We start from the raw sequence: 26,314 nt of genomic DNA, 5'->3' as shown, positions 1-26,314 counted from the left end.
TTTTCTCCCGAGGCAGCCTTCCTTCCTCTTCCAGCCCTCGATGTCAACTCTGAAGTGCCTAATCCTCGTCCCGGGTATTTGGGTACAGAGGCATTATTGGACAAGCGAGGCCTACGCACGATCCCATTGCTGCCCGTTCCCGCACGAGCTGCGGCTTCAACGCTAAATCATCGCGTCCAATATCACTCTCTCTCTCTCTCCCTTTCTCGAGCGTGTTTCAGGTCACGGGGTAAAAGGGAGCGTTGAGGCATACGCGTATTAACGATCCCTGGAAAACTGATGATCCGACTATAGCGATCCGAATTGCTTTTTGGAGGGGGTTAGAAATTGATTGAAAAGTCGGACTCTCTTTTATCTTCGTTTGAGGTAAACAAGAACCATTCTAAACGAAGAGAAATCTTGAAGGAAGAAGTTTTCCTTGTATTCGGAAAGGTGGTCCCGCACCCTTTAGGTACGTCAGCTGATCTCCCCGGTCCTTATTATCTTGTCGAGTTCAGGAAGGAAGTCGAATTAGCAGCGGTGTTGAGTGCTGGAAGGGAAGGGTTTTGATCTTATGCCGGAGCAAATGACTCTCGTATCCCCTTGATAATCACTGCTCTATGTACTTGCGTACGATCGTCTGGTTTACGAGAAATATGTACCGGAAACGATTATTTCCCACGGCGAAAGCGATGCCGCTCGGGTTACAATCATCGTGTAAACTCAGAAAGAAAACCTACATTTTTCACTTCTCGCTTCCTGTTCGATCGTACTTTTCTTTTTTTTTTCTTTCTTTTTTTCTCCCTTAACTTAGGTACCTACTCATTTTATGGTTGGAAAGTATACTGTAATGAAACGAGAGTTGTGGTCAAAAGTTCAGAATATAACGCGTCAAGTTTCATCTCTGTTTTTTTTTTTTTGTTTTTTTTTTCAGAAACCGTGTGACATACGGTATTCGAGAACCGCGAAACCGTATCGTATCCGTTTGAAATTTTCACCGCTGTCAGTCATGACATCGATACTGTACGTCGTCCGTGTCACACGAAGACGGATTTGGATGCTTGCAAAGCTGTGTTTTCGGTGATAACCTGTGTATACATACATATATGTATACGGAAATCCGTGACACCCTTGCATGACATTTATTCAATATTGTGTTCAATCGTTTTTGATTTTTTTTCATCTTTTTTTTCTTTTTCACCTCTACTTTTGCCACCCCTGTAAACGATAGGGAGAAATTCCCCATGGAAATTGGTATAATTTCCTACCGGCGTTGAAACCGATTTCTTACTTGAGAAACTCTGACGGATATTTTTCACCAACTTCGTTCCCGTTTCTCCCTCTCGCTTTGTTTATCCCCTGTATGTAAATTCAATCGTCGAGACACGGTTCAACGCGACTTTGCAGAGTACGGTGATCATAGTGTGAAAAACGTGTGCTCCAATTTCTGCAACAAATGGATACTTGGTTGCATTGATTGTAATTGCTCGGAGTGCAAGTGAGGCAGTTGGACGATAACAACGAGGACAAAGAGTAACAACGACGATGAACGTTGACGGGATTTTTTTCTTTTTACACTTTCAAATCAATACCTTTAGCAAAATTCGCGATTCACGAACCAGTGGCAAAATGATCAGCCAGCTCTCTTCGATTCGGTTTCTAAAAAAATCTGCAAACGTATGACGATGATGTTCATCTGTTTTCCTGGACACGTAGTATCGTCGCTTTTTTATTTTCCAAAAATCGGCTTAACTGTCCGATAATAATTATGTACGTTATGCATACAAAGCTACGTAGACAGAAGATGGACGGAAATTTAATTGGACCACGTGTGGAATTGATGTTGAAAATAATAACGCACAGAGGTATTTCATTTTCGATTTTATTTATTTACTTCATTCGTTTCACGTATTATTAAAGTTGACGATATCGGTAAACATGAGAATTGAAATAATTGATAAGCACAGCCGATTTTCCGGTGCTCTCATTGTTATTCATGGACGTAGAATCGATCATTGTTCAGGTATGCAGAAAAATATTTCCGTTCGACTTTTTATACAGTAACGTACGACTATCGTACTTCATTTGTCATTTGTCTACACCTTGAACGTCTAATTATTACACGACCACAGTTCGTCACATCCATTATAATGCGTATAACCCGAGTCCGCCTGTAAATTATTATCGACATTTTCCTATGTAAAAGTTGAGCAATGTCTCCTCGTCGTTTCAACTAGAGTTTCGCGAAATGAATATTCCTTCTTCAAAGGCATTAAACTTCTTCGTTATTCCATTCCCATTGTACGTGGTACATACATATATATACCGCTTAATGTATTCTTTCTTCCGTCATGCGTGCTTTATTCTATTTCCTTTCCTCGTAACGTCGATCAGTCCTTTAACGTTTTTCATCGAGATCCCACCGATTGTTACAAAGTACCTCGTAGCTGCCAATTACTTGAAATTACGTAGCCAATTAGTCGCATCTTTTGTCCACACTTTATATAACGAAACCACTTGCATATTACAGAAATCTACGACGAAATTGTGACTTTCATAGGAATTTTATCCATCGTATATCGTAAACTCGTTCGACCGTAATCCAAAATATAGAATCCCTCGACTCCGCGCACGAGACGTTCTTTGCTAATTTTAATTTTCTCCTATTCTTCTCCACTCGTACGCAGCAGATCGATCGCTACGAGTTTATTCAAACTAAAACAACGTTCGTTGTTTCTGGACGAAAGGGCGACGTCAACGATCCTCCGTAACTATCGGCTCTTTCCAAGAGCAGTAGCTAGCAGTAGCGTGTCGTCCGTTCGCCGTCGTCTTCGTCATTTCGAATCGAGCGTCGCGACGCTTCACGCCGCGTAAACACATCCTATAGACGTTAAACGAAAGGACGCGACGCGGAGTTCACCCTGTGTTTACCAAAATCACTGTCTGCGTACTTGACGTCGTCTGAATTGAAATCCCTTGCCGATCGAGCGCACCCTAATCTAGATCTAATCCAGACCTTCTTAGAACGCCAAGGTTTTCACGACCAGACGCCGCGACGCCTAGAATTACGGGATTTATCCATTCAGGCGTTAACGCGAGAGCCGCCGCCTTGCGCATCTTTCCCAACTCGAACTCTAAGGCTAAGGTGCTTAAATGAACTTGTAAAGGATTACACCGCGATAAAGTAAAACAGCTCTCCGCGTCTGCTCCGGCGTCCCCTTAACATCTATCTTACACACGCTTTAGATACCGCGTAACGTCGAATCTGCCGCCAGAGTCGCGATGCCAACTTTATCCCCACATTGCAATAATTCGGGCGCATGCCGTGCGGTTCGTATCAGCATCGTCATCATCGTCGTCGTCAATTTAGAATCGTACAAGAGAATTTTTTTTTCGAATGCTAATGTCCTGAAAAACGTATGTGTAGATATTACGCATTATTATCTATATATGGGCCATTCCGCGTCAAATTAGCACCCAACGTATCTCATTATGTTCGATTTTGATCAATTTTTAGCGTAATGTTCGTACCGGCTCAAACAGGTCCCGGAATTTTTTTCACATTTTTTTACAAAAATCTAAACACTACCAATTCCGAAAACGCCTTTTTTAACGATCGGCAAAAATCCACACGCTAATAGGATTTCCATTTTTACTATTTTTTTGTTCGTAAGTTTCTAGCTTTTCCATGTCGGAATTGGAGCCTATTTCGGTTTTTGTGTTTTTTATTACCCCGATCTGAATAGATCACGGAATCATGAAAACAATGTGATTCTGTAATCTATTTAGATCGATGTATGTTCAAATTTGAAAAGAGCAATAACAATTCCGACATGAAAAAACTAAAAACTTGCGAAAACAACAGTAAATATTGAGATCAAAAATCACATTTTGAATTGTAGAATCAGCGTGAATCTTTCAAGGTTAAAAAAATGCAATTTTCGTCATTGGTTTTGCGATTTTGTACGAATCTCACCAGTGGTTGAAGAAAATATGAAAAAATTCCCAAGACGTTTTTTGATTAGTAAGAAAATCGGACCAACCAATGATCCGAATCAAAGGGGGTGAGGTACATCATCCGCTGATTTGACGCGGAATGCTCCATATACCCACACTTTGCTTTGCCGGTATAACGAAACTCGAAAGTACTTCTGCATACATAATATGTTTAATCCGTTTCTGAGTCGGCTGGGATTTATATAACATGTATATGCCTAATATATGAATCGTCGTCGTCGTCGTCGTCTCTTACGACAAAGTGATCATTGTAGGTAAACCACACCTGTCGCAATTGGATAATATGATTAATAAGATAGCGAGGAGAGATACGAATGTCGTCGCTGTTGTTGTTCGTTTCGCTGTGCCAGGGAATACAGATCGCGCTGCGTTGTCTCCGACTTGTTGTTAGTTCAACCCGGCTTCAGTCACAACTCGGATCTTTCAGCGAAACCATCGCGCGTGCTCCACTCATCAGGCATTGGTACCTCGTTATCGAATTTGGTAGGCTGACGTTGAGCGATTAGCTTTCTCTTGCCCGACTGCTGCTTCAATGACCGCGTATATTACAGATTCGTTTGAATTTTTTCAACTCTTCTAATTCCTTCCTTCGATTCGGTAATCGGTAGTTCGGAAACGGGAATAATTGCAAGTGAGCGAGCGAGCGATTTGGACGATTCGGAATTTTTAAGTATCGCTACCCAAACGCGGCATTTTTAATTTAGGGAGAGATTGCAGGATACAGAGACCGGATTACGCGATCACGTGCAATCTAAAGAGCTTGGTTTTTCCAAACGATAAATGGAAATGTGAGAAAAGTGATTCTACAGAAATCGTAGAACTTGGAGTTTACTATGCGTGGAATCGAAAATCTGAAATCTTGAAACGAGTCGGGAAAGTTCAGCTACTGGGATCCGGAATCCAGGATCTGAAAATAGCGTGTAAAGTCCGGGAGCTAAATGCGAAAAATCTAGATATTTATAGGATCGCGAATCGTTTGCTGGAATTTAAAATCTTGAATCGAGAAATTTTAATCAAGAATTTAGAGTCTCGTGGTCAGAAACTGGTATCTTAAATTTGCGATCTAAATTCTGAATCGTCCAAATAGAACTGCGGCAAGTAATAAGCGAAGAAGAGAAGAGAGATTCTCGAATAAGATAGGAGTTTTCGAGATGGCTTCAGCGAATGGATCCGCAGCAACCGGTATCGAGATTGCAGACTCGAATCAGGTATAATATATCACCTTACAATATTGCTCTCGGTTTACTTACTTATATACGCAATGCCGTTTTATATTCGTTCGCATATGCGCACGGGTATGTCTCAAGATGTAAAAATTCACAGATGGTATTCAGCTTTGACGTTTGAATATTGCGAAAATCCGCACGTGCATACACGAATAAAATACGGATATAGGTACACGATCGTACGAAGAATTTAATCGGTGTCTCTTGAACGGCGTGGAAATTCAAAATACTTTTTAACGATGTATATATATATTACATGTGATGTACAGGATGGAAAAATGATCGATAATGTAAATATAGATATAGAGAGAAAGAGAGAGAGAGAAATGAAAAGGGAAGATGAGAGAAGGTTTGAAGGAAAAATTATTTAAAAACTTTTCATCCGACGAATCGTTCCAGCGGAATTTAGAGTCAGCATCTTGTACCGAATTCCCTGGTGCCTTATAATACTCATATAATGATCTAGAGATCTGAGGGGATAAAAATATGGACTGATACATCGAGAGAGTTGTATAAGAAAAAGATAAAAAAATAAATGAAAATTTCATTAGAAAAGGAGACGCGGATTATGCTCGTTGAATTAATGAAATCTGTACTTTATACTGTACAACGATAAAGTACAAGTATTTCAGCTTTCGTTCATCTTTTGCTGTTACAGAATAAAAATCTGTATTAAACAGCAGCAGATTTTTTTTTACATGTTTAGTCTGTGTATTTAATGGCGATGAATTACAGTTTCTGTTTTTCTTCAATTTTTGTTTACCATTATTGTTTTTTTTTTTTTACCGAGGAGCAAAGACTGCTCGAAAACATTTTTTATCCCCCGTTGTAGTACGACGGGTATTCCTTTCACCCGTAATAAAATTCTATAAACAGACTCAGTGAACTCATTAGTGTTTGACTGTTTTTTTTATTTATTTTTTTTTCAAACGCATATTCAGTTCTTTTCTTTTTCCTTTTGCAGTGAGAAACTTTGATCGTTAGACCTTGTGAACAAAACGAAAATCCACTCAAACTTCCACGTTACGTATACATAATAATATGCGTCGAGCAGGGAATTGGTTTTATAAATTATAAAGGAAATTCTCTGGAGAATCGAGACGATACTTAAAAATCTACAGGTGTTGTTACGGCCGTGCGGGATTTAATTACCGCACGGTTGTTTGACGACAGAAAATTTAAAAGGGTCGTTATAATTATACGAACACACATATATTGCATTTTATATCCCTGTTCGGTTTACGCTCAAGTTAATGGTTGCATGAATTATTTCAACTTTCTATCTATACACTGAGAAAAATTTCGTTTGTCATAGCAAGTAGAATAATTCAGTAAACCAGGTATTATTAAAAAAAACTGTTTGAATATTGTTGGGATTACGAAAAACGAGGTAAGCGTAACCATTTTGCGCTATCGTCGATCCTTTTTTGGTAATTACAAAGCAAAATCAATTTCTTCGGTTTGCTCTACTTTTCAAGTTAAACAAGGCTTTAACGTCAATTTATCGTTGCACAGGCATTAAATTTTCGCAACAGTTGCAAGAAAATATAGCAACAGCGATCGTAATGAGAAAGAATAGTAACGGATACTAGAAAACTAATTTTCATTTTCTACCTAGAACTATATTTTTCGATTGTGATAAAAAATGAAAATAGTTAAGGACCGAACGGTAACCGGAAATAAAAATTTCTCTCAGTGTACACACGTCCTTCCATCACGTCGTTTCTTGCAACTGAGCTGTAGAATTGAAATACGCAGGATTTGCTGCACCGGCGGAAAATTGAACGTAATCACGGCGAGGCTGCAATAATTTTCGGGATGATATTTTGAAATTTGGGTAAAGCCATTTGGAGGAAAGGTGGCCGCCGTCGTTGTAACTAAATTCACGGTTTCTCTCCCCCTCTTCGCCACCCCCCGTCGACGTCTCGCGCGGTAAGTTTATTCGCCGACTAGTCGACAATTGCGTTTCTCCCCCTTTTAATTTCCTCCCTCTTAATTCGGGGGTTAACGTTCGTCACGTGCCGCTACTGCAATTTTATCTCCGGAGAAAAACTTCCCTGCGGAATTTTCACCCTTTCTGGAAGAGAGCGGAGAGAGAGGAACGAAAGAAACAAAAAACAGATTAAAACGGTGTGAAGAAAAAGAAGGGTTACTGTGTATATACATGTATAATGTGTGTGTCTGTGTGTATAGCGGAATTCTGTTATTACACAAAATTAAAAGAAATAAAGATAAGATTTTTTTTTTTCTTCATTATTATTTCTCTGTCTTTTTTTTTCGATCTTTCTCCTTCTCAAGTCCAACAATTCAGAGGAAAATGTCTCGCTGCTGCGTGTATAATGCGAATCGTGATACACGATATTGTTTCCGGTGTCGAAATTTATTACCACTCTGTAACGGAATATATATATATATCCATGTATGTGTGTACGTATAATATTTATCCAGGTATGTATGCGTTCCTCAACGATTGTTACTCGCACACATTGTATATGCCGGTTAAAATATTTCTCTCGAGAAAATCACGCTAATGGAAAAGTAAAAACGTTAACGACTTTCAGAGTTGCAAATCAAGGGCAGGATTTTATTAAAATTGATATAATTTTTGGTAAATTCATCACACTTCTCTTCACATCGTTGCTTTCATCTCGGACACGGAATATTTGGCTAAGTAAGTTTTTTAACGAACAAACGTGTCAACGAATTCAGAGATTCGCTAGTCGGTCTTGACGGAATTTCGGAAAGTAATGACTAATTGGAACACGATCGTTTGCTAATTATCCCGTCATCCAGAAGGCAGGGATTTAATTGCCGAAATAAATGTTCTCCGGAGGTGTAGGTACAGTGCCTATACGCTCGCAACCTTTGCCCGCCAACCCGACCTTCCCACCAGCCACAATCCTCTGCCCTATCATTATCGTCGAAAAGGCCGCAGCGTTGATTTGAGGTCAGGTTGACTCTGTATTCTCCCTCTCTGAATTCCGTCCCGCGGAATCGGAATGCGGAATCGCCTACACCCACTGTCCGCGACGTAATAAATTATCTTCAGAAATTACTCGAAACGTTTGCGCTACGAACGCGACGGATATGCGTTAAGTTTCGGGATGACGCACCCTGCGGGTGGAAAACTAATTCTCCAGCAATTAACGCCTGAGGGTTTTATTTTTTTCCTGTCTTTCGAAAAATATTTTCACTATCGATCGACTGCCGGGGATCCGACTAATCATTCGGCAACGCTGTTACTTCGATGTATCGGAATTATTTCTGATAAGGTAATTCCACGCTTTAATCCGTCTGTCTTTCATACATATATCTACAGCTTAATCAGTAATTGCCCTGGACGTTATTAATCCGATTGCATGTACGACAACGTCATCGTCGTCGGTTGATTTACCTACGTCGAATGTTTTTTTTTTTTCTTTTTGTTTTTTTTCTTTAGTGGAGGAAAAGAGAGCGACGATAAATATTTAACAAACTCGTGACGGGGAGAGATTTGCATGATTTCGCAAGCGGGCGGATTTGATCAACCGTCATGCCATTATGCTCTTGGATATTCGGAACCTGTATGTGACACAATTTGTTGAATTAGCTAGAGCGTTTCTCTGCAGGTCTGCGTAATTAGTTATGAAACCAGACCAGGAATATCAAAAGCTTTTAGAGTAGTAATTAACCGTCGCTTACGGTGATAAATTAATATCATTATTATTGCTGCGTTTACGAACTAACCATTGAATCAATGCCATTGATCAAGGGATAATCGAGAAAAAACATCATCAATTCGAAGTGGACTTGACGTGGATCAAAGGGTACTGCTGATTCCGTTTCTTTCTTTGGTTGAAATTTTTCTTCTCGAATCCCCAAAGGTTGACCTCGCTTGAATCGGTGCGGTAATTACTTGGTTATACTTACCCCATTACCTCACTCTGTATATCATCCTCGAATTCGGCTGTCATCAGCTCGCCAAGTTGGCTTAAGCTCTTGCCCTCTGAACCTTAACTAATGCAATTGAATTCACCCGTTATCTTCAATTTTCTCGTTTCAAAGGCTTTCCCCCGGCAAGCTTTAGAATTAATGAATCCTAAAACGTTGCGACGATCCTGATTATCGCTATTATACGAGTATTATACAGTATGCACACACACACACACACACACATATATATATATACACACATATTATATATGTATAAAGGTATAACGGTACTTGGTTCAGAAGCTGATTCGACTTATCGATGATGTTATACGATGACGAACTTTTCTCATCCTCTAAACCGAATCTAATGAAAGAAGAAGGAGAAGAAGTATAGAAAAAAAATAAAAAAAATTGAAACTGAAATTTCAGTCGCCGGGTGAAAAAAATAAATAAATAAAACACCAGAAACAATTCTACCGGGGGGGGGGGGGGGGGTTTGTCGAGTGTATCGACGAGGAGAGGATGTCGTGCGGACAGGGAGAGGAAGAGGGAGGGCAAGAACCAGAGGCGGCAGCTTTATTTCGTATGGCCGGTCCAACAGCTGATTCATGACGGCATCAGGTTGCGCCATAATATTTTACTGCCTACGAAATTTGACCAATATTTCTCTCTTGTAATATCACATTTACGATAGTCGTTTGTTTCTTTCGGAACAACCCTCTTCGTTCGTTTGTCTGGCTATCCGTCTTCCCTGCGTATCCGAATCACTACAGAGATTACTACTGTACGCGTGATAAAGAATAGATGATGGCCTGCCTCTGTCCGCTCTTGCCGCAGGGATGGACGAGTTATTGCTTTACCGATGTCGGACAGACACCTTTTCTTTTTCCATTCGAACGTTCGATCGATTCTCGAAACTCATCGTCCGTTAGATTATGAACGTGAAAAATTTGGAATCAAATATTACACGCGTCTGTTTGTGTTTTCACTTTTTCCCCCATTCTCTTTATTTCGAGGACCGACATTTCTTATCCAGCGTTTCTTTCGGCTCGCAATTGCAGGTGAAAATTGAAACTCTTGTCGCTCAGGGTTTACATCAACGGTCGACATTCGATTTACGTTTACGCCAGCTACGCGGACGTCTGTTGCACGCAATTACACGGCTTCTTAACCGACTCGACGTTTTCTCTTTTTCCTCTCTTCAGAGATCCCTGCTGTACACGGAATGACGTAATACTTGGATTATTAGATTACTCTTCCCGCCTGCCTGCAATCTTGTACCTTGCGAATAAGGGAAAAGGACGGAGTTAGGCAGCAGACGTCGACACGTGACTCCGGACCGTTTTCACGACCGCAGATAACGGTGATGCCCTTTGGGACTCGGGCCGTGGCGGCGCTTGCTCGCGGATAAACCAGATAGAGGGAATATTAGACGCGATTATATTTAACGAGGCTGAAGTTTGCGACGTCGACTTGTAACGGAGCATTGAGAAAATAACGTCGCTCTATTTTGATATTTCGGAATCCAGGAGTGTTGTATTTTCGAAATACGAGTATGCTTCCACTATTACCACCGCTACTACCACCACCACCGTTACTTCCGTCAGCATAATATTTTCACTACTAGCGCTAAATGCCAGAGAATTCTAGAACTGCGGTACACTGAGAAAAATTTCATTTGTGTAGTAACTAGAAAAGTTCAGTAAAACAGGTGTCGTTTAAAAAACTGTGCGAATATTGTTGGAATTACGAAAAACTAGGTACGCGTTACTATTTTGCGCTATTGTCGGTCCTTTTTCGGTAATTGCAACGCAAAATCAGTTTGTGAGGTTTACTCTACTTTTACAGTTAAATAAGGCTTCAACGTCAATTTATTCTTGCACAAGCCTTAAATTTTCTTAACAGATACAAGAAAATATAGCAACAGTGATCGTAACGAGAAAGAATAGTAACGGACACTAGAAAACTAATTATCATTTTCTACCTAGAACTATATTTTTCGATTCTGATAAAAAATTAAAATAGCTAATGACTGAGCGGTAACCGGAAATAAAAATTTCTCTGAATGTAGATTAACGATTTTTTCTGAACATACATCATTAAAGCAACCTCACCGAACTTCGACTTCGCTATATCGACGCTTCTTCTCGCCCCTCTCGACTAATTTTGTACCCACAATGAAAACCTCGACTTTACTCACGGGGAATATTTTTAGTGATCATTGTCAAGGAGTGTGGTGAGAATTTTCGATTTCGTTGAAAGAGCGAAAAGACGAGATCCTGCTACCTTTATTTCTTCGGCTGTTTGTCTCGTTTTACAAATTTCAGAGGATCGATAGGAAGTGTCGTCCTCATTGCGGGATGCTGCTGGAGCTTGTACAGCGTGCTGGAACAACTTGGTTAGAGTACGGGCAAAGATTAGGTTGTGGTTGACAAACTTGACAGGAAGTCGGTGCTGTACACACAGGTGTACTCGCCGTGTTCCAAGGGAAGTTGAGCGAAGAATGAGAAAGCTCGACGTTAACTGCGGCACGAACCTGAACTCTGGTTCAAAGGCACAAATGGACTCCGGGAGTCTTTGGAAGCGGACGTCAAGTTTTTAGAGAAAATCCACCACGTGTCTGTGTATCGCAGACTCCTGTCTTCGAACGAACTCTCCTAGCGGACTTTGGTTCCTTCTTCTTTATTAACCGGCTTCGGTTTATTTCTCTTTGGTGTTCTATTCTATGCTTTATCGCACGTTCGATCGATTCGGTTCACGTGTCTTGTCCACCTGCATTTATCCGTTATTTGAAACGCGTCGAGTGCACCTGAACTCGAGTTACGTATTGGAATTCTTCATCGCGATAACGACTTAATATTGACCATATTACAGACATGTGCGAGCTGCCGCTGCTCCGATAAGATAAAATTTATAATTTTAAACGCTGAACTATCAATTTAAAATGTATTTATTTACAACTCGTTTTAATAACCTGCCACTCTCTTACTCGACGGCTGTAAAAATATGACAAATTGTTAGCTGGTTGTAACGTTGACTGTTGGCAAGTAATGGAATTGTTCGACAAAATCAATTTTCATTGCCGAGCTTCCGGTATCGTTGAGAATATAAAAAATTATTGTGACACTGACAAAAAGAAATACGATCCAGTTTATTCAATTTTTTTTTTTCGGAAAATTTCTTCGTTAAATAATTTCTCAAAGTTTCGTTTAATGCTGTTTATGAGTTTTCCGATTTGCATAATACATAACTATTTAATACACGCACGACCGTAAAGTTGTAATATTCTTCGTATTTCGTTGATTAAATTTCTTAGCTGCGATAAAATTTACGATTTCAGTTATAGATCTTGACGCATTAAATTTGACGTTACACGCCGATCGCAATGAGAAACAACAACGACGTTCGACCGAAGATTCTTTCTCATATTTATCGACTTGTGTGACTTTGGTCACGGGGGAATACTTAACGATTGGTACACAAGCACTCACATTGCAGGTATTATACTCGCTGTTCAGAGACAGCAATATTCCAGAATTCATAAGCGCCGTTGTAATTCAATAACACTAGTTATTACTCGATACGGTTTCTTTATTAAAAATTAACGCGTTTTTCTTTTATTATCAAGCGAGAGTTCCTAGACGTTTACATCCGTGGAAAGTCTACTGCTTTGTAAATTGACGATGATAATTGTCGTTCGAAAATTCGTACAAGTGAAACGTCTATTTTCGCTTCGACCTTTCGCCGTTAAACAATCTCGGAAAATACCTGTCCACCCGACGTTTTAACGCCGGATTGATTGATAACGGAGAAATCACTCCGGGTCCTGAAGCCTTAGAGAGGGGGAAGAAAAAAAAGTGTGAGACATGGGGAAAGAAAGCGTTAAGGGTACATTCTTTCCGATCTTTATCCCACGCAAGAAGCAAGCGAAAAAGGGAAGCATTAGGAGTGAAAGGAAAAAAAAAATACAATGCGGCGTTTACACATCCTTTTTTTATTTTATTTTTTTTTTCAAGGCTGCAGGTGAAAACAATTTTTCGACGTATTAAAAGAATTTTCACTTTTATTATTTTCACTGTTTCTTCGTTCACGACACCGAATACGACTAAAATATAAAATTCGTTAAAGTTGATTCGTTTCACCGTATACGTTGAACGAATATCAATCAGGCGTTCCAATTGTTTCGTTCATTTTCGTATTTGTTTGAGAGTGTCTTTTACTTATTATTTTTCGGTCGTTTTATGTTTTCTTTACACAATCAATTTGACGGTTATTATTGATATTATTGTTATTGTTACAATACATTGTACTTACGGCTACGGAATTTTGTATAATTGTCAATTTACCCGTGAAAAAGGAGAAAAATACCTGCAAAAATAAAAATACGTATAATTGAAAAAGTGGGGTATGTGGAGGTTGAGTTTATCAAGTATCGAGACGTAGATTCTGCGATAATGGTTAGATCTTTGTTTGATCGTCTTACGGAACCGGGGAAGAGAAATCCCCCTCTTTCACGTCGGCTTTGTTTTCCCGTTTCTCCGCTTCCTCTTCTCCCGGCGGAAACAGAAATGGGAAGAGAGTATAAAAAATCTACCGCCAAGGAAAGACTTGCGGGGCACCCTTGCCTTTACAAATTACTCGAAATCTTCTCTCAGCCCAAAGGTTGTTTTTCACCCGGTTATATCTCTTCCCGCGAGAAGAGAAAGAGAGCGCAACTCCTTTCAATCTAAAGGATCGTATAATCATACGTATATTTCCGCTGAAAATTCATTTGGTTTACAATTTTCTTTCTTTTTTTTTTTTTGGTATCTGAAAATTTCATCATTCTTCAAGTCTAACTTTCTATCGATACCAATCGATTCAAGCATCGCGTCAGATCATTTCAGCGCACAAAGTAATGAGAACCAAATAAAATAAATAAAGTACAACTTTACAACCCGTTAACTTTGTACTGAAAGTTGAGAAAAAATTATTCAAGTATTCACGCTTCGTTGAAAAAACCTAAATACACAGAGTCGCGTCGGCTTTACACAACTGTTAGGTACGCATTATCAGAGTCTTAGCAGAGTGTGAGATTATGGCGGTGGTGGCGTGGAAGAGGTATGATAGCGGAAATTGTTGGGTCGAAACGCCGGGAATTCAGTGGACGTTGGTCCACGGTTAACATCGCTGCCCGGTTTACCCGTCACGCAGAATGCCGAGTTCTTTGATAGTCTGCACCAGCAGCAGCAGCAGCGGTGGTAGACCTGCACAGTCGAGGAGAATACCTAGCAAGGGGAAGCGTTTAATTCTTGCCAGAATTGCCACCCTTGAACCTGACTCGGCGTCGCTCTCTCCGTCCTCTCTTTCCCAAATTATCTCATCAGCTTCTTTGAAAAATTCTTGGGCAAGTTACAGTTTTCACCATCACGCGTGCGTGCGTGCGTGTCGCGTGATTCTCGTTTCTCGATTAAATCGCGTCCCGAATATTTGCCGGCTTTATATATTAATTAGGTACGAAGAGAAAAGAATAATAATGATAATGTTAGTACGGTGGATAAGATTTTTTTTTTATTTTTTCTTCGTCTTTTTCTTCCTCCTCGCCTTGCCCTCTTTCTCTCCCTCTCTCTATTTCTTTCACTTGAAATTTCTTTTTATACCCACTTTTTTTCTACTTTACTTTCCATTTGCGAGTGTACTGCACCCTCTCTTCAATAAAATCACGTTTCATCGACAGCTATGTAATGAGAGAATTTGATTAAACTTTTTATTATTCCATCTTTGTCGAAAGCCCGCTCTCCGTTAAACCTCGTATTCCGACTGTGTAGCCAGGGCTCAACATTCGTGATGAATATCTGTTCAGTTTTCATTCCTCGGTAAACGTGTACTCCTCCATTTTAAAACACGGTTCTGTAACTCGTTGTCAGTCTATTTTAAAGATAGCTGGTTATGATGATTGAATGCTTAGCAATGGCAGCGAGTAATTACGAAATCGAAGGATTGTTTGCAGATGAAAACATTCTCGAGTCAAATTAAATTGATGCATCGTTTTTTAAACAATTGCTGGATACTTTATTGTACACTTTATAGACATGTATTATATGGATTAAAAATTAAAGATAAGAGCAGACGTTCCACTTCACCGATATCTGATCCATGTATATTTACACGAATCTATAGATCAATTTTTCTCTATCAGACATTTGTCATTTGTATTGTTAACGTTCGATAATCGCTGATGGAGAGTTTTGATAGTCGGTTTGTAGTGCCGAAATTTTCGTTCACCGTCTTGTATGTATTAGCGTTACAGTTTGGGATAATGATGATTTTTTTTTTTTTTTTGTCATCGACAAGTGAGAACACTTTCGAGTAAAATTTTTCCAAGTTTATTATGTTCTGGTAGAAATTTCCCCCCCCCCCCCCCCCCCCCCCGCCTCATAAAAATTTCTTCATCAATTACCGCCCACAAGCATCGGTTATGTAAACTGAAACGAGTTTCAGAAATTTCGAACCTCGATTTATCACACCGATAATTTTCGTTTATAGGCAAGGAGAAATTAAGTTGTTCGGAAGCAAAAGGAAGAAGAGAAAAAGAACACAAGAAAGAAAAAGATGACAAAAACGTGACTAAATTTGTATATTATCACCATTCGTCAACGTTGTAATTTTAAACCCAGAAGCGGTATCCCCTTAATAAGATTTTGCCTGATATATATACATAATATAAAAAAAGAATAAACGATCCATCATTCGACTTATAATGGATGCGAAATCAAGCCGTTCATTTCATACAATCCCTTTTAATTATTTTCAAACGGTTTTCCACTCCGACTATCAAGCGATCCTCCCGCACTCTATAATACCCGATTCATTGCCCCGTTTTGCGGAGAAGCTTCAATTTAAATGCGAAAACGAGGGAAGAAGAAGTCCGTCGCGAGAAATGGCGGTTCTCGCAAATAATAAAAGATGGGGGGGAAAAAAGCGTAACGAAGATAACGAATAAATGTTATCAATTTTATTATTAAGGAAGGATGAATTTTACACGAACCACATTCCTACATTGTATGTGCCTACATACATATATCTCTACATTGTAAGTATGTGTATAGATATACATGCGTGCGCGTGTGTGTGCGAGCGAAGAAATGACAAAGTACAAGTTTCGTGGCTCTCAACCGTCTTTTCCTCCCTTCCTTTTCTCCCTCTACCCCGTCCATCTATCTTTCTTCGCGGTTGGAGAAGTTGAAGAGCACTCATTCTCGGGTAGTCGCGCAAGAAACCGACGAAAAGTCACGCAAAAATTACACCCCCTCTCCTCCACCCCTCTCTCTTCCCGTCAAACACAGCTGCAGCGGGTAAACGCTTTTTTCCCTCTCTCGTTTCCGTACTGTTGATTTATTCTGATTATTTTTTTTCTCATTTTTTTTCCTCCATTTTTTTTTTTTTTTTTTCATTCGTTCCAACATTTTTATATCTCAACGATGACGATATTTCGAGGAGGAAGACTTGCAAATAATGTTTTTGTATGTCCCGATCCCGCGGTTTTGGATTCGTTAATTTTATTTTCCCCTATCTCGGGAAAATTCTCATCCAGGTTTGTTTGGCGTCCGTTTCGCTGCGACTATCGAAAATTTCGCATTAGCCCTGTTTTTCGATTTTTCTACACCTCTGCCTCGCACCTCGTTACTCGTTGCGTTTCTTTACTTGTTTATACGTACCGCAGCCGGATATGCGGATGTTGTTGAAACAGAATTTTGTGCCTTTTCGGAATCCGAGGTCAAAGACAGCGGTATTGATTTGAAAAACACAAGTTGACCTTCAAATAATGACAAAGTGAAGCTCATAGTTGGATCAGCACCTCGATACCCGACAACTTTTATTTGAAAGATTTTTTGATTGGCTTGAAATTTTTTTTTTTTGTGTGTTTTTTGACGCCCTGTATATCATACATACGTTTATTGTACAATAACACCACTTCTGCGACTTCGCGCAGGTTATGGTTCATTAAACCTATCGCCGGTTTCCGTTGTTTACTGCTGGTTTGTCGGTTCTCCAATAAATTATGTTACACAGGGTGTCCTAGTTTTCAATATATTTGAGCATGCCTTCTAAAATGGGACACTCTGTATACGTTACATACGTATAAATGCAACACCGCATCCATTAAACAGGGATAGAAAAACCGTTTACGGTGAGAGTTATCAATTCGATGATCATCCCGCTGAATTCGATAGAAAACACCTGCCAGGAACGAGATTACGGTGTTTAGACGTAAACTGCGATTGAGCATTTATCGGAATGCCTCGAAACGATCAGCGCGTAACTTTTATACTTCCAAACTATTCTTCATTCGATTGATTTTCTCTTCGTTTTTCTTTTCCTTCACTTATCTTACAGCCTTCTTACCTCTTTTCTTGGCATCTCGCATCTTGTTGTTATCATGAATTTGGAAGTGAAAAGATTTCGTCGTGAAACGTACCGTTTAATTTATAATATACCTACTCGAAAACACAAATATTTCCCCGTTTTGTCACAATTATACATGTCGTCATGTATGCAATAGGTAAATTATATACGTTTTAAAGCGTTGCAACTGATATTAACTTTCTCTTTATTATTTTCTGTTTCAGGTGAGTAAATTTCAACGCTTCTGTATCCTATGACGTGCAACGGTTAATATGCACGATGTCGAATGGCACCGTGTTTCGCAACACAGATATCCAAAGGGAAAGTCGGATAACGTGGGTACGTTTAATGGATTTTCACCAGTTGGATCAATGGAAACGGGATAATATTTATAAAATTATATTCACTATTCCGCAATCATCTTGAAGTTTAGTAAAATGACGGATAGGTTTTTCTTTCATTTCTATAACATTTTTTTTTTTTTCTTTCTTTCTTTTTCTTCATTACCGTCACGAATTACAACGATTTTGAATCAAGGAAACAAACTGGTAAAAGTTGTTCATATTCATTTCGAAATCGCATTTCCAGTATTCATGTAATTTATACAGCGATCATTTTTCCGGGTTAAATTTTACGGAAATCTGTTGTTCTATAGTGCTAAAAATTATCTAAAATGAAGAAAGCGCAGAGAGATTCAGAAAGAAGATAGAATTTGTAACGGAGTTGCAATCACGTTCGGAAAGTGTAAATGCGATACATCTATCCGACCGAATATTGGAAACATGTGCGATAAATCAAGACGAAAAATGAACGAATAAAATTTTCCGGATACTCTACCTGGAAAGCAACGAATACTCTCAGGGACAAGGGGTGCGAAGATTGAAGTCACATAGATAACCGTTTTTTCCTATTCCTTTTGTTGCTTTTATTCGTGTCGATTTATCGCTGCGCTTTTACAAATTTACATACGATAGTGCAAAGTTTTTAAAAGTAAAGTTCCCATAGAGCAAAATTGCGAAAAATAAAGTCTCGATGAAGTAAAATTCCGAAAAGTAAATTATATTCACACAGGGTAGTTTACTCAACTAGCGGGTGGGAAAAATCAGAAAAAACGTAAATCAAAATCACCAGGATTCCGAGTGTAAAAATATCGAAAACTCAAAACACGGACAGATCAAACGTGTGAAATTTCGCCAAGCCAGAAATACACTGAACTAAAAACGTTCGAGCATTCGGAATTTCGATGTTTCCATATTTTTTAATTTTATCATATTTGCACTTTGGAGATTTGACGTTTCACCAAAGTTTGATTTCTTTGCTTTAAATTTCGGAATTTCAACTCCGCTCCAGCGGGTACTAGGAGAACGTATTTCAGTAAATTGAAGAGAGTTGGAGAATTTTCATGGAGAATTTTAAAGCCGGGCAAATTTGTATTTTAATTTTCTCAATCTCCGAGCTTTTCAAACCGTCAGACAAACGGCGCCAGCCGTGATAACCGCGTCATGGCAACGGATAAAAATTCCGTATCCGTTCCGGTTATAACCAATATTAGGATGATCCTTATTTTTCCTCTCCCTCTCTATATTGTATATGGCTCGGTGCTCTCGTGACGGGCGTTTCAATCAATCTCTTCAGAAGACTTTTCTCCAACGACGGCAGAGAAACGCAATGCGAAATAACTATCCTTCGTCCTCTTATCACTCCTCGCTTTTTCATCTTTCTCTCTCACTCGCGAGGCTTCCTCCGCCGCGTGTAGATCCATCAGCGAAGAGCTCAACCCGGGATCAAAATCCAAAATATAAGCCTGAGAAATGGGACGGGGTCCTCGCCTCGTATTCTCTCTCCTCAGATCCGGATAGGTGTACGACCTACCTGCAGACCCCCGACAGGATCGTGTAATATCCACCTGCCCGTCACACACACGTATATGTTATATTAGGGTGAGCCGAAAAAAAAACAAACCTATCGAATCTATGGTCTTAAAAGGACCTGTTTACTGACAAAGAAAATTCTCCCCTTTGAACAAATTTTTAGCTCAATTTTAAAAGGTGTCGCTGGCCATTTGAAATTTTCCACTTAAATAACGTGCAAACAAATTTTTTTTTTTCAGTGAAACGATCTAACTTCTGAACCGTTTGAGATAGAAAAAAATTTCCAAGGCATATTCTTGAAGGGCATTAAATTCTCTTGACAACAAAATTGAAAATTGTTACCAAAACAGCCGTAGATTAGGATCTGAAATTTTCACGTTCCACTCGATCTACACCGTCCAATTGATCAGAGTCTTCCATTTTCAGCCTGATCTCACTGTCGGTCATCTATTTTGTGCTAAACGATTTTTATTAACTATTTTACACGAAAAGTTTCAGCCCTCAAGCCTGTTTGCCGCTTGGGCTTACGATTATTTCCATCTCTCCTCCATCATGTTCATTATCTCTTCCTCTAGACGCGTGTATCGTACTTGCCTCATAGATCATTTATTTAATTAAACCCTCGAAATAAAACTGTTATACACATTATACCCGCGAATCCTAATACAGCCATTTTTCAATTTTACTGATTCGCTTTTTTCATATTTCGCCGTGTAGTGTTGTATATGATATATAGGAAGAAACACGTGTGCCCAGGGTGAAAGAGGTGGGAAACGGCCGACGCAGCGTCGTAGCCATATATGTGTATAACTATATACATTTACATATTATATATACATATTATATATATATTATATATATGGGATGTACGAGTTACGCAGCATAATAAAAGGCATGGATGGTGATTCTGACCAAACGTGCAAAATCAATATTAAAGGCCATACGTCATCGGTATGTAAATTGAACGGAGGTACGCCGACGCATGCATTCAGGGGTTGGCCAGGTTTCCATTTTCTTTTCTTTGCCAATATATTTTTATTTATTCATTTATTTATTTATTTTTTTTCTTTTACTTTATATTATTTTCTTATCAAATTCTGCCGCCTTTTTACATCAGGAATTACTTTGCGATTAGACGCGACTGCCGCCGATTATTATACGCTTAGACAGCTGTAATATCGAGGCTGAAATTACAGCGTTCAGGGAATGAATTTACGACGAAACAATTCGCGATCAAAGCTCCTCCCGCCAAGTGTAACGTACAGGCGAATAACTGTTAATAGCTATTGTACGACGATTAGTCCAATAAATTATGACCAGCCTATCTGTCAAAATTTATATCCGATCCGCGACGATGGAACTCCGATGTATAACCACGCTTCTGTCCGTCCGATGCTGATGATTTTTCTAATTGTTAATGCTAATTGACACGAGGGTTATATCTGGAATTCAACTGCAGTCATGCTCTAGGTTGATACCGTAAGTGTTACTATTTCTTCCGTGATTTAAGAATCAAGAAAATGGAAACTGATTTCAAAAAGGAAGGAAACACTGTACAGGTTTGCAAAAGCTTGAGGAATAAGCTTCATGGCTCTGTGCATGAATTGTAAAAATATTAAACAGTCTACGAGTATGTTGACATTTAACAAGAAAAATGAAAATTTTCTCATGTTAAACGAGTGGGGAATGAAAATTGATGTAGCGACCTGTTAGACTTTAGTTAGAAAGCTCATCTTTTGTGAGGAGGCTGAACCTAGCTGCCAAACTTTTTAATATTCATTCGCATAAGTTAATTAAGTAAAAAAATGTCTCGAGTCCCCGATACTTTTATGAAATAATGAGGATAAAACTGAACCGCATTTTTTCTATTTCCAAAAACTTTAACGCGCTTCAGCCTCGTTCTTTTGGGAGGATCTTTTTTCTATCAAACACTCTTAACATTTTCGGGGGTAAGGCGAGAAGAAAGAAACTTTCTTTTATTTTTAACCACCCTAATGTATACGTATGCGTATGGCGAGGCGGGAATTATCGCGTCGGGATAAAAACCTCTCGGGAAAATCGAGGGTCCTTCTTCCTTCGTCAATAGCTGCCGGGCGCAGGGGACGAAAGTCGCGCCGAAGTAGTAAGTAAAGTCAAGTCTAACGTAAACTCTCGCCCTTTTCCCTTTTCCCCCTCTCCCTTTCCATTTTCTTTCCTTCCTTCTGTGTCTTACGCGTATAAGTGTTAACATGCACACGTATGTACAAAGATACGGGTTTATACCTCTGCGAGGACAAACTCATTTTCAGTCCTGTTTTCCTTTCGTGCATTCCCGACTTTGTCCCGGCGCTGCCTGGCTCTTGATTCTGGACAAAGATTGCTCGCGGTACTTTTTTCCATTCCATCGTCACGCGGAAGCGTTTTTTCTTTTTTTCTTTTTTTTTGTTTTTCTTTCCTTCTCTTATTAGAATACGCTTTTTTCTCGTCACAATTGTTTTCTTTCTCATTTGCTACTTTTAGCCAAGTATCCCTCCGCGGGATATAATAATTTATGGAATTATATACAAGAGCCCTCACATTTTCCCGTAAGAATAACATGGGATTTTATGATCAATTCCTTTTTTTCTCCGTCAATTTTCATGGGTAAATTCTGCATTAAACTAGGGTTTGTTAAGTATAATTATAGCTCTTTTTGATGATATACTCTTTTCCGAAAAAAAAATAAAATAAATAAAAAAACAGACGTATAGTATATCTAACACGCAATTTTCAGAAATTTCGATTTCGTTTGATTAAAATTTTTACCTATTAAAATTACCAGAGAAAAGAAATAAAGTGTGAAGGTATCATAAAATCCCATGTTTTATGGACCGTAAGAAGTTGAGATAAAAAACCGAAAAAATTTAAGAATTGTTTTTGAATAATTTGAAGTCGATTTGTGAGGCGGCACGGAAAAAATTCGATACCCTAAATAATATTTACCCTACCCTAATACATATGTACAATATATTAATTACAACATTTGTGAAGCATATAATATGTTGATTCCACTTCGATTAAAAAAATTCAACAAGCTCTGTGTTACAGATGATTCAAAATCATCAAATTACACTATAATTTATTCGGTATATTACAGCACATTTGTCAAATTGAAATTTTTGATTGGTGAAAAAAAATTCTAATTACTAACGGTGTTCATATTTTATCTATTAAGTAATAATCATTAATTGCAGTATCGTTTCGGCTCATCGTTAGTAAAATGAAAATCGTTGATCGAGACGATCTTCACTCACTCTCAAACGAACATTCTTTCCATATAACTATTACACGGCGGCGTCGAGCGTGTAACAGAGCTTTTCATTCGCAGTTTCATTAATTTCCCAGAGCCACGAGCTAGCCTGCTAATAATACACGCGCGTTTTGGTAAAAAAAAAAAAAACAAAAAAGTATAAAGAACAAGGCGCACAGTAAGTCCGGGTGATTGTACTTGCGGTACCTGCCGCGGTGTGCAGCAATAGTCGTCGTCGTCGTCGTCGCCATCTGTTCGAAAGTGTGTAGATTTTTATGTAAAACAGGGAATTACCATTCGTCGACATGCTTTGTTGCCGTCAGCCGATTTCGCCTCGCAAAGCTCTGTCACACCCGTACGAGGGAGAACGACTGTCTCGTCGGGGGATGAAACGCCGCTGGGGGGCTACGGGGGGGGGGGGGGGGGGCATAGGTCACCTCTCTTCCTCCGTAATCTCCATATAATTGATCGATCGATATTACCGCGTTCATGCCACACACCGTACATATACGCGTAACCCCGATAACTTTTCACCCTTCCATTTTCATCCCTCGTTATCTCTTTTTTCGTTACCACGGTATGTGTGCGTGTGCGTGCGTTTATTTTTCTACTTTTTACATTATTCTTTGACGTAATGGTAAAATGAGGATCAGACCGCCTTGAATGATCGAGTGTCCGATATGTATACAATAATACATATATATGCTGCATTTCGAAATACTTTCTTTACCGACTTCTTAAATACGTGTGTGTGTGATTAGTGCTAACTGCGTTCTATACATCGAGGAAGATTTTTAATTGTCGCCGATGCACGCGGCCCGCTAATATTTTCATTTTTTTTAAACATCGTTGAGTATGTTTCTGGGTAAAAATTGAAAACGAGTGTTTTTTGTTGGTCACTCGCGTGAAGTATATTTTATCCTGGCTGAACAAATACACATCGATGTTGAAATTACCAGAAAATTTATACTATTGACAAGTAAAAGTAATACTGAATACAATAATTACTCGTACCACTGTTTATTGCAATTGCAACGATACTGACTTAAATTTTAATTTCCTATTAAATAACCGATACGGAAAAAGAAATTTCTTTCCCCGTATATATGCCAAAAATGTTTTACGTATAATAATTTGTAATAGAATCAAGATCAACGTCTTGAAAATTTGACTCTTATACCTGTATTGTGTAAGTAACACTGTGATGAATTTTCTTTTAAACTTGCAAATTTTTTTCTCACAAGTATCCTGTCACGAAAGATGTGTCTGAATATATATTTTACAACAAGAGAGAGAGAGAAGTAGAAGGAGCGCGTTTCTCCTTACGGCTGATACTCACGTGTATAGTTGACAATGAGTTACTTACACTTATTGCGTTAGTCGGTTGCTTTGCATGCAGCCCCGGTTCGGCCAGTCACTCTGTTGCCTAGAAACTCGGGTAACTCTAACTTTATTGGCCCATCTCCATAACCGTGCATTAGTCGCGGTACGAAGCTTGGTTATACTCTATAACGCTGCAGCTGAAATGTGTCGTATTGAAATTTCCGCTGGCGTTATACTTCGATCAAACGAAAATGCCACCCCGTCCTCTGCACTTGTCGTTAAACCCCCGTGGCTGTATGCGTTCTTGACAAATTTCGCCAATTTACCACTTAACTTTCCACATACGATCCGCACGGCAAACTCTGTCGAATTGTTATTTTGCGACTTTGGAATTGTTTGAAATTCAGCAAACCGTTGTGATAGAAGACCGAAGGCTGATATTCTAAAATCTTGCTTCTTTCAAAATCGTTGCAAAAATAAAAAAAATTGTCATGTTTTTCCTAATGTTTCGTTACGATAACGTTACCAACTTCAAAATCGTCCTCGAACTATAATTTCACTCTCTGTGTATTATCGCCAGTATATTACGTCGTAGCCGAGAAGATTTTGGCTCGAAATGTAGAGAAATAAAAAATTTTTCAAACGAGCCGCAGTGTCGAATTTTTTATGAAGCGACAATTCAATTGATATAGAATTTTAAAATGTGGGAAATCAAAGTACGGAGAAGTAGAGAAATAGAAGGGTCAGACTAAAGAGTGCTGAAATGTAGAATCGTCAGAATTTGTCTCGATAATGTAGAATCGTATAAAGATTCTAAATTTCCTCTCAACATTTCATCTTTCGGTACCCCAACTTTCTATATTTTCAATTTTACGTACTTGTACTTTCTGCATTTTAATAATTAGACGAATTAGATTTTCGTGTCTTTGAAAATTCGATACTTTGATCCTTCCGTCAATCGGTCATTATAGTTTTTTTACCTCCTCCCGTTTTTTACTTTCTCCGTTCCGAGAGCTTTACGGGATTTCTTTTTCATCAACGGTTAGAAATCGTTTCGAAAGACCAGCGGAAAAAATAATCTACCTATATGAGCATTCGAATATAATTTCACATTCATCGTGTAATATTATTTTATTCATTATGGAATGTTTGTATACGATGAATATATAACAATCTGTGATTTCTCCTCAATTTGTATTATGCAATTCACTCACCGTTTTTCCGCGCTTCTCTTTTCACCGATATTCACCAACGAAATAATTATTTAACTATAACCGCGTGTTCGCTCACTCAAGATGCGAGTATTCCTCATAATTGTACACGAGGCAATTCACTCGAGAGACAAAAACTTTTTCCGTTCTCGCTGTAATAACCTTTCCCGTTTCCAAATCTCTTACTTCCGGCTTTTGTTTTCCGAGCACTTCTTTTATACACACTGATAAGAATCGAAGTAACAGGACTTCTGGATTCTTAACTGGTGCGGCGGGGGGGGGGGGGGTGGAAAAAAATAAACTTTTTCAATCCAAGCGATAAAGATCGCGCAACTATTTAGGATAAACCATTTTTCTGAAATATACGTATATACATATGTTCATTTGTATCGTATGTCATGTCAATATTGTAACGAAATAAATTCATTCCTTAAAAAAAAAAAAAAACTATGAACGTAATTTTTCTCTTTCAAATAAATAGAGAGAAAAACCAACGGCAACAAACAACACTCTCCAACAAGTCATTTCAGACGACTTACAGAGCAAAGGTGGGTAATCATTTCTTTGCACGTACGGAAAAATGAAGTCAAACTTCTTTGTCGCCGCTGACAGAAGCTGTTCGACGTCTTTGGATTCAATGGAATGAAGAAACTCGGTCGATTCGCGTAGTGGCGTGATATGCGTAAGAAGGTGGTTTCGGGTAGAGACCCACCTTCACGCATAGACTCGAATATTGAACGTCCGTGGATGGACGGGCGGTTTGAAAGTCGGTCGGCGGCTGGTGAAACCGAGATTTTCGTCCCGACGGTCCTATGAATTTAAAGTTGGTCCTTCAAAATGGAGGCGTCTTGGGAAATTAAAATATCACGGTATAATACCCGCATCGCGGGTGTGTTTCGTTCTCGCCCTTCGCGCCCTTCGCGCCCTTCGCGCCCTTCGTTGTTGCAGCTGGCCCCGTTCTCAAGGGAGGCAAAACCCCCCTCCTCAACCAATTCAATCTTTCCACGGTATCTTTGTTACCGCTTTATTTCTCTTCCTCGCCATTTCTCTCTTGTTCAAAGCCCGTTCGAACCCTGCATTCGTTATCCTTTGCCGCGTACGATTTTTAATATGCGCGTGGTT

General features: G+C 39.1%; 1 protein-coding gene across 9 annotated transcripts in view; it reads left to right on the top strand.

Annotated features, from left to right (window-relative positions):
• LOC124297181 (venom dipeptidyl peptidase 4) overlaps positions 1 to 26,314 on the top strand; it is a 216,837-nt gene that overhangs the window by 96,291 nt on the left and 94,232 nt on the right. Inside the window, exons 1-2 of one of the 9 annotated variants that reach the window (XM_046747914.1) lie at positions 4,414 to 4,479; positions 5,084 to 5,204. The exons of the other annotated variants lie outside the window; for them this stretch is intronic. Of the exons in view, the coding sequence (XP_046603870.1) occupies positions 5,148 to 5,204 (57 nt within the window). The 5' untranslated portion in view covers positions 4,414 to 4,479; positions 5,084 to 5,147. Of the gene's footprint in view, positions 1 to 4,413; positions 4,480 to 5,083; positions 5,205 to 26,314 lie in introns of those variants that run through there. 9 annotated transcript variants of the gene reach the window in all.

This window comes from Neodiprion virginianus, chromosome 2 (assembly GCF_021901495.1).
Source record: "Neodiprion virginianus isolate iyNeoVirg1 chromosome 2, iyNeoVirg1.1, whole genome shotgun sequence".
Classification (NCBI taxonomy): domain Eukaryota; kingdom Metazoa; phylum Arthropoda; class Insecta; order Hymenoptera; family Diprionidae; genus Neodiprion; species Neodiprion virginianus.
The sequence above is the reverse complement of the archived record's forward strand: the minus strand, read 5'-3'. Positions and strand labels throughout refer to the sequence as shown.